General features: G+C 40.1%; 1 protein-coding gene across 2 annotated transcripts; it reads left to right on the top strand.

The window, feature by feature from the left end:
- Positions 1-5,298: 5,298 nt before the first annotated feature.
- smtnl1 (smoothelin-like 1) lies at positions 5,299-9,183 on the top strand. 2 transcript variants are annotated; one of them, XM_034230764.1, is made up of 5 exons: positions 5,299-5,596; positions 6,865-7,505; positions 7,597-7,711; positions 7,839-7,990; positions 8,344-9,183. In XM_034230764.1, the coding sequence occupies exons 1-5, from the start codon at positions 5,513-5,515 to the stop codon at positions 8,726-8,728; spliced, it is 1,377 nt and encodes a 458-aa protein (XP_034086655.1). In that variant the 5' UTR covers positions 5,299-5,512; the 3' UTR covers positions 8,729-9,183. The 2 variants fall into 2 exon arrangements, with proteins under 2 accessions (XP_034086655.1, XP_034086656.1); XM_034230765.1 differs by having other exon boundaries at positions 5,299-5,581; positions 6,862-7,505.
- The last annotated feature ends 191 nt before the right edge of the window (positions 9,184-9,374 follow it).

Below are 9,374 nucleotides of genomic sequence, written 5' to 3' on the forward strand. Positions count from 1 at the left end.
ACAGCATACACAGAGACCACGAAGTTCTTAAGGAGAAAACTAGTTGCTAAAACAAAACACGTTAGTGTACCTTGTTAGCTAATGTTAGCTAGCTGACATTAACGTTACAGATTCTTTCACACACACATACGGGTTTTGGGCCGAGGGCGACACCGTACTTCCGGTATCAACCATTTCACACGAGGTGCATACAGAATATCATAGTCGATTGCCTTAATCAATATAGTCAACTCTAAAATACCACATATATGCATTGGCATGATAATATTATTGTGACAAGTGGGGTATTCACCTGGTGTTTCCAGAAGATAGACGTAGATGCAGCCAAAATCGACCGAAGGCCACTTTTGAGGGTCGTAATTCCATACATTGTACATCCAACAACCCACACAGCTCTAGTTTACGCTGGTAACGACCTAGAGCACACCCCTCAAGTCCAGAGATATAATCCGAAGACATGCAGCGATTTCTTCGGTCGTTAATTCAGAAAAAAAACCTAGTGCGCTCTGCCTGGCAACATAAGCTAGCTGTTTATATTAGCATTGTCAGGATTTTTGCACCTCCAGAAAAATGGCGTCTTTATAAAAAAATATATGGCACGCGTTGCATTGTGGGTAGCTGTGACGTCACTGTGTGTGAAAGAATTGCACTCATATTACTCACCGAAACCTTGTAAAGCCGGTCCCGCATGCTGGCTCTTACAGAACCGACTAACTCCCCTTTCATATAGGTACAGCTCTCAACGTGCCCAGACTTGTAGTGATTTTCACCTCGTAAAATACTTTTATTCTCATTCTGAAAGAATGTGGTTAAATGTGCTAACGTGACGGCCATCTTTGTGATGGTGACGCGTATTGTGCGAGACGAGAGACCTGTAGTTCACTGAGCGGTTTCACACGAAAAAATGTGTAACTTCACAGTTTTACGACACATTTTTATTTTTTTGACTTGCAAAATGTTCTTTTAAATTGACAAACATCATATGTGTCATTCGTGGCACAATTCAAACGGGATCAAAAGATAACCTTTCTCTCTCCATTGACTTCAATGTATAATTTTCCGCTTCCGGGGTCCCATGGAGGCTTTCGGAAGGGGAGGGACTTCGCCTCTCTATAGAGCGGGTCACAAATACAGGAATAAATAAACACTACAATAAATGCATAAATACATGTGGAAATAAATACAGGAATTAATTAATGAATGTGGAAAGAAATACAGGAATAAATAAACACTAGAATAAATGTATAAATAAAAATATATAAGTTGAAAAACAGATCATGTATACATTTCTACATTTCTATATATAGTTATGAATGAATGTGTCTGTGCGTGTTTCACACAGTGTTGTTCTGCTTGGTAGCCTTGTATTCTGTGGATACGACAACATTTATAACAATTGTACTTTCAATTGCTCTGAAAGTTGTGCATGTTTCTTTAACAATATCTTTGAGTTGCTATAATATTTAGTTTCACTTCCTCTGACCAGTCCCCCCTTTTATTTGGAAGCTTTGTGTTAAGGTGTACACTGTGTGAGGAGAAACACAGTGACTCTTCTCTCTTCAATACATATTTTAAAAGCGTATAGCATCGGGAATTTCTGTCGTATTCATGTTCCTTAAAGTCCCCTGAGACAAAAGTACAATTTATGATATTGGGCTGAATAAAAACACTTAGATTTACTTTTATCGATTTATTTGGCGCAAGAAGTACACTTCACTTCAGAGCCCCTCAAGAGCCAGATATAAATGTTTATTAGAGTAAAAAATTATGTTGCTATTAAAGGTTTTGCTCCTACCTAAAACTCAGTAACAGGATAGTAAGGGATGGGATTTCTAACAGGTTTGAGATTTTTGATTTTGAAGCTCTTCTCAACTAAAGCAGTGAGATAAAGCACACATTTAACAAGCAGCAAACTCACTGTGATAAATCAACATGATGACTGCATGGCTGGGATTGAACCCACCACATTCTGACTCAAAGACAACAGCTCTTCCCCTTAGCTACAGCCTAATTACGGGCTGTTGTTCAGAAATGATCAAGTGATGGCCGTCTGTCCCAATAGAGATAACCGTTTTGTTGTTTGAATGGAGTTTTTTTTTTTTAACGGGAAAGTTGAAGTTTGGTAAAGTTGGAAAGGTGCCGGGGCTTAACTCCATTGTTTCTAAAGGACATATTAAAGACACCTGACTCCAGATGCCCTGGTAGCCTTGTGTTTCTGAACAGATGTAAGACATTGGACTGTCACTTCCTGTGATGAGTTTCAACAAATGTTTTTACAATATCTCCTCTGACAAGTCCTCTCCTCCTCATGTCAAAGTGTACAATAGTTTATATGTAGGAAAATAAAGGAAATGTTTGTGTTGCAGTAGCATAAAAAACACAAGGCAATGTACATAAGATGAACAAGGATGCTGAAACTTTTATCCATTTAGACCAGTGGTTCTCAAAGTGGGGGCGCGCCCCCCCTGGGGGGCGCAGAGGCATGACAGTGGGGTGGCGAGAGACCAGGAGGAAAAATGGTTATTTAAAACAAAAATAACAAAAAAAATCATAATTTAAAAAATTATTGATTCGAAAATAATATGATACAGTACAGTACTATTACGTCTGGGTCTCTGTGTTTCATTAAAGCTTCCGGTGCTAGCGAGCTACGCTAATGGATATAAGGAGTTTTTTCAACAACAAGGTGGAAGAGAGTACTCTCCTGTCAGACTGAGAGGCTCAGTGAGCTAAAGGACTCTCTCAGTGTTTAGATAGTTAACTTTAGTCTAAGTTATATCAGTGGGTCTCAAACGTTTTGGTCACGATTAATGTAAACAATTATTTCCGAGGCACACGTTTATATGATCATTATAGTTATAAAAAAATAAGAGAATAAATGAAAAACAGGTATGAAGATCTCTTCATCTTGCTCTCAAGGTGCACCAGATTGATGCTTTTAACTTCAATATTTAGAAATAAATCTTCCCGGGGGAGCTTGCCCCCGGACCCCCATATGTGTGGTCCACACATCACCTATAAAAATAGCACTTTACCCCTGCTTACACCTATATGCCGTGAGCTGATTATCGCCTTCATTGTAACAGTCACACTGTGTATATGCGTGGGGATTGTTGCAGTAGAACATTCCGATGTAGCGACCGGTACATTAATGGGAAACCCTAAATGTCTGAGCACCCTCTATGAAACGTCAAGCTACCCCACAGCATCCCCAAAATAAATCTCTGGTGCCGCCATTGAGCCTGACTATTTGTGTTGGGGGGGCCCAACTTTTTTTTTCTCCAAAGGGTGACAGAAAAAGTTTGAGAACCACTGATTTAGACCAAGAAGTAGCAGACAACAGTAATGGGTGTTCACCACAACAGATTACAAGATGAAGCATACAAGGCAGCCTCTGTTGTGTGCATGCATGTTAAACACACAAACAAACACACACACACACACACACACACACACACACACCACACACAGATGATGGTCATTCGATGAGTGAGTAGAGTATGGCAGGCATGAGGCACATTAGTCAAACAAAAGACAATAATTTGTCTTTAGTCATCAGGGGACATTACATTGACTTACATGCATTTCCTGGAGACTTATCCTAACCGTAACCATAACCAACACATGCCTAACCCTAACCCTTACCCTTACCCTTAACCTTACCCTTACCCTTACCCTAATCCTAAACCTAACCAAGTCTTCACCCTAAAATGAATGATTCCCCTTATGGGGACCTCCAATTTGTCCCCATAATGGAGGCGAGTCCCCACACGTGACTGTGTAAACAGATTTAGGTCCCCACAAGTATAGTAATGCTAGGCCACACTCACACACACACACACACACACACACACACACACACACACACACATACACACACACACACACACACACACAAACAACCATTTTGGTTTCCCATCCATTGCAATTTCCTGTGCTCAGCATATCTTTCTATTATATACTATTTAACAGTATCAAGTCGTCTGGTTTTACAAACACACAAAGAGCAACAGATGCGTAGTTGTGTTTTGTTGATTGAGCAAGAGGGAGGGGGACAGATACACAAGAAGGCTGTGACATATTTATAGCCCCCAAGACTTAAACACGAGGGAGGAGGAGAAGAAGGATGAGGGGGTAGGAGGAGATGACAGACAGAGTGGGAATAAAGATAGACAGTTATTTTTAAAACCATCTGTTTTGTGTTGAATGAAAAGATACACAGTTCAGATTGGATGCCAATTTGAAAAGGTGGACTAGATAGTTTAACCATGTATCTATTTCATATCACATTTTGTCAAGAACTACAATGTGTGACAGAGGGCTTCAATTAGTACATTAAAAGAAAAAGTTGAGAAAGTTGAGACATGTGAAGTTATTTATAACTATCAAACTATTAATTATAATATATTTAATGAAGACAAAACCCAAAAAATGAGTACAAAGTGATGGAAGATATTGTGATTTTCAGTTGAGCACTTTTGGACAAGTGATGAATGACTTGTTTAATGTATAATCTTAGCTTGAGGCATACATAATTATAATATTACCAAAGAGTGTGTGTCGTTTCTGTTGTTTTATGAACTCCCTCGTTGCTGATTTACTGTAAGAATTAAAGTAAAGGTGCTGTGCTGTAAGCATGGCAGACTGAGGGAGAAGTGTACTAATTTGTTGTTTGCTTAGATGAGAATATTGATACTTGGAAGCTGCATCCAAAAGATAGTCAGCTTAGCTTAGTTTAGCTTAGCATGTTGGGGTAAGTGGAACAAAAATCGCTAGTTATGTTCTTGGAAATAAATATTAATTTGTATCACAAATATAAGAGGTTCTGGTTTGCAGATTGTGTTACTTCGCCAGAGCCGTGCTAGCTGTTTCCCTTGTTCCAGTCTTTAGGTAAGCTAAGTTAACCAATCGGGGTTGAAGTTTAATTTGTACCATACATATGAGAGTGGTCCCAATCATCTCATTTAACTCTTGGTAATCAGGTGAAAACATGCATGTATCAAAATCAACATTTTATTTTAAAAGCAACAATTAAGGGACAGCTTATATTTCTGTGAGCATGTTTAATGGACTGCATGCACCCGCATGTGTTTAAAATGTGTACAACCACGGTTTCCACAGCAGACGCAGCTGTCTGGCCCATTGGACTGTGCCTATCTCACTGTGGGTCTATTTTTGGACCACGTGTTGTTCAAAAGGTCAGATAAAGAAGCTAAGGCATCCTCACAAAGCAGTGGGTGGGGGTATCTGGTGAAAGGGGGTGAAGGCGGATATCCACAAACCAACCCACACATCACAAACACAGGGGCAGTGCTGACAGAGACGGAGAGAAAGGGAGACAGGGAAGCAAAGTCGAGCATTGAGAAGCAGAGAGGCAGAGACATTGAGCAATGAAGAGGATTCAACTTTGACTGAATTAAAAACGTTTCTATAAAGAGTCCTGGGGCATTAGTTGAAAAGAAATTCTGATTTTACCTTTGATCCAGTCATTAAACTGACATTTCTGCACATCATGGATGGAGAATCGCCCAGCCAGGAGACATCTGGGTCTACAGATCCAACCAGCCAGACCGACACCAACAACAACAACAACCAGGTTTGGTGTTTTTTTCATGTCATATTAAATTGCAGCATAAAGGTTTTCATGTTGTGTGAAATCTATGATGTGACAATCCGTACCAGGAATAGGCAGTGAGTGTATTTGTGACTGTGGCAGGTGGTACGTTAGGACAGCAGGACAGTTGAAGTGGTTCTGGCTGAATCACCTGTTGTAGCTCCTGGCTCACATGTAACACACAGATACACACAAGTTATGTAAAGTAATGCGCATGCACGGTATGGCATGCACACACAAACCTCCGATGAGGCCTGACCCGGGGTGACCGTTCCTCGAGTGGCAATATACAAGATATACAGTATTTGAAATAAGATTAAGTTAATCTCTAAACAGAAAATTCTGTATGCTACATTTCATTGAGATGAGATCTGAAAACCTTGAAGATTCCATGCAGTGGCATTTAAGAAATGATTGATTTCCTTCATAAAAACGAGTTAAAGCACTAATTCAATAGGAAGCAACCTGACATTTACATGTATTAATAAGTTGTTTGTTTAATTTCTCATATTGAAGAAGTTGACCTGTATTATAGGTGTGAAGACAAACTTTCCATCTGACAGTCCAACCTCTCAGACGTATTAAAATAAGTGAGATACTCAACAAGTCCCAGAGTAAAGCTTCAGGTCTCACATTACATTATGCTCTTTGGCTCAGGGACTGTAAAGAAAAGTAATTTTAGCGCATGCGACATAATGGTACCTTACAATCTGAAGTCATGCTTAAATCCATCTTGCAGTGACTGGACCAGGATAACAATATTGTATTAAGCTTCCACCCATGCATGTCCTTTATTTGAGCAAACTATATTTTTAATTGTTTTGAGATACAGCTCTACTTTCCCCATGGTGCTAGTAAGTTCTGAGTTTCCGATTTATTTTCTCAAAAGTAGGTTAACACTCTTTGCTTTTAAATTAGTTTAAAAGACCTAATGATGATAAGAGGATATATTAAATAGGAAAGAAGCACAATTACAAGATAAAGTGACGTAATTTTTAAGATGGAAATTGATGACATACAATATATAAAGTTATATAAAGATATAAGCCTTTTTCTATGTATTGCATATGACACCCTAATTGGTCAGACCTCCTCTTGGTCAAATCAGAACAATGTTAACAATGTTTTTTGGTAAGTATGGCAAGTGTGAGATGTTAAATAAATGTGTGTAGATACACACACATGCATTGTAGCTTGTAACTGCTTTCAGATGGATGACTAAACTCTATGTTATGCTGCTTGTCCTGCAGACAGATGAGCCACAGCTGGAGGAGAGTATAGACCCAGGGAGAGAGCCTCCAGCAGGGGAGACAGTGGAAGGTCAGGCGGTAATGGAGGTGGGGGAGAAGGGGGCGGAGGAATCAGTACCAGAGCAGGGAGGAGAAGAGGAACCCAGAGATCCAGACAATCCCCAGATTCCTCCATTAAAGACTGTCGAAGGGGATGCTGAAGACGCTGAGGACAAAGTCTCCGCTGATGCTGACGTTAAGGATCCTGAAACAACAAGTGAAAAAAAAGATGGGGAGGAAGAGATGACGGAAGATGAGAAAGGTGAGAAAGTGAAAGAGGACAAACCATGCGAGAAAGAAAGAGATGGAGAGGAGATGAGAGACCAAACCAAAGAGAAAAAGACGACAGAGCAAAAGGCAAAAGAAGCAAAGAAGGATGTGAAAGAAAAAGCAGCAAAAGGGGCAGAGAAGAAAAAACAAGTCGAGGCAGATGTAGAAACAACAGACAGCGGAAAAATGAAGGAGGTAGAAAAGCAAGGGAAGCCAAAAAGAAAAGGTGCTCCACCCTCTTCTTCTGTCTCTCGACCAAGACAGACCGCGCGCTCAATTAGAGCAGCCGCTAAAAATGACATAATTGCCAAATTCCAGCAAGGTGCTCCAGAGTAAGTCATTGTACGATACCCAGTGCATCAAATAAGTGACAGTACATATGGTCTAATAAAGGTTTCATGTGCAATATTGTGACTTCTTTAGGACACCAACACCCCCCAACTTCAAAGTTCAGAGGTCATCTTCAGGTTTGGCTACAGGAAACACAATCAAACAGAAGATGCTTCAGTGGTGTCGCAGCAAGACTCGCAACTATGAGGTGGGTTCAACACACAATCTTCAACACCAAATGTCAAGGTTTGTCGGCTAGATTTGGGACCAGAGAACTTGCAGAATAATATCATTAAGCTTTGATGTGTTTATCTTCCTGTCCTTTGACCTTTTAGGGTGTCAACATAGAGAACTTCTCCTCCTCCTGGTGTGATGGGATGGCGTTCTGTGCTCTGATCCATCGATACTTTCCTGAAGCTTTTGACTTCAGCACCCTGAATCCAAAGCAGAGGAAGAAGAACTTCACACTCGCCTTTCAAACTGCAGAGTATGGAGCTTTTAATTCTCTACCCTTATGGTCAGATGTTGACCAGATGAGTGCTTATTACACATGGGATCAAATGAGGACTAGATCCTTCTTCCCCCAATTGGTCAAATTCCTGAAAGAGAATAGCTTCGATAAGTTGGGTTTAATGTAGCTTTGAGTGCAATATCCCATGTGAAAGTCTTTCTTAAAGGTGGCTGCTTCTCACCAAGGAGTTTACTAACACAAACTAAGAATACTAACAACAAATCTGTTAGAATATCAGGAGTCTCTTTTTGAACCATACCACTGCTTTGTCTCACCTCAGTGCTCTCCTTTCCTCCCCTCTGTCCTCCCGTCCCATCCTTCCCCGGCAGGTCCCTGGCCGACTGCTGCCCTCTGTTGGAAGTGGAGGACATGATGTTGATGGGTAAACACCCGGACCCCATGTGTGTTTTCACATATGTCCAGTCTCTCTGCCACAACCTCTCCAAAATAGAGAAAGAGAGGAAGGACAAGGAGGAAAAGGAAAAGGAGGATAAAGACACCAAGAATGACAATGAGGGAGGGGAGAAGGAGAAAGGAGAGGTGTCCCCAGAGAAGGACAGGGGAGAGTCACCTGCTGAGAACAGTATGATAGAGAGCCAAGAGGAGAAACAGGAAGAAATTACAGAGACAGAGGGTGCTCAGGAGGAAGATAAAGCACCAAACAAATGTGAGAATGATGGAGATGGTGAAGTGGTAGTCGAAGGAGACTCCTAAAAAAACACTGACAGCGAACAGAAAGACTGGAGACCAAAGGATTGTTGACGGTTGTTTGACTTCAATGATTATGTCTTAGTTTGATGTTGGATTAACTACGGGCACTGTGTTATTAGATGTATGTTTGAAAGTGCACTATGCTTATGCTTTGTTTTTGTTCCACGTGTTTTGAGCACATGAATCAGAAATGTTCTGTTCCTCTATTTGCTGTGTGTCTATAGACATATTTATTAAATGATGGACTTGTGAAAATTGATTATGACAACAATTGATTATGACAAAAATATAATGAAGGACAGGTTGTCTTTTCTGCCAGAAAGCATTTTGTGCTACAATTTTTTTTACAATTTTTAAAGGCTCTATTGAGAAGTCTTAAATAGCCTAATTAATGAAAGTCGGTGAGAAATTGATAAATGTATTGAAAAGCTTAATTAAAAAGAGTAAATAACACTTAATTATAAATTGTGACCTTTGTAGAGTATGAGCCAGTTTAATTTGCTCTTTTTTAAATGTGTTTATCAGTAATAAAGCTGTGATTGTATGTTGTTTAAGGGTTGGATCCGAGGTCTATACAGAACACGGTTGTCCTAACATTAGAACACATATACAGAGGTGGGAAAAGTACTGAGATATTTTAGGCCTACTT

Source organism: Gymnodraco acuticeps, unplaced genomic scaffold, assembly GCF_902827175.1.
Source record: "Gymnodraco acuticeps unplaced genomic scaffold, fGymAcu1.1, whole genome shotgun sequence".
Taxonomy (NCBI): domain Eukaryota; kingdom Metazoa; phylum Chordata; class Actinopteri; order Perciformes; family Bathydraconidae; genus Gymnodraco; species Gymnodraco acuticeps.

What these genes read in the sequence shown, in the direction of transcription:
- smtnl1 (XM_034230764.1), top strand. Translation starts at nt 5,513, where the DNA reads ATGGATGGAGAATCGCCCAGCCAGGAGACATCTGGGTCTACAGATCCA. An exon ending in CCAACAACAACAACAACCAG is followed by an intron (nt 5,597 to 6,864) that starts GTTTGGTGTTTT and finishes CTTGTCCTGCAG; the next exon opens with ACAGATGAGCCACAGCTGGA. An exon ending in GCAAGACTCGCAACTATGAG is followed by an intron (nt 7,712 to 7,838) that starts GTGGGTTCAACA and finishes TTGACCTTTTAG; the next exon opens with GGTGTCAACATAGAGAACTT.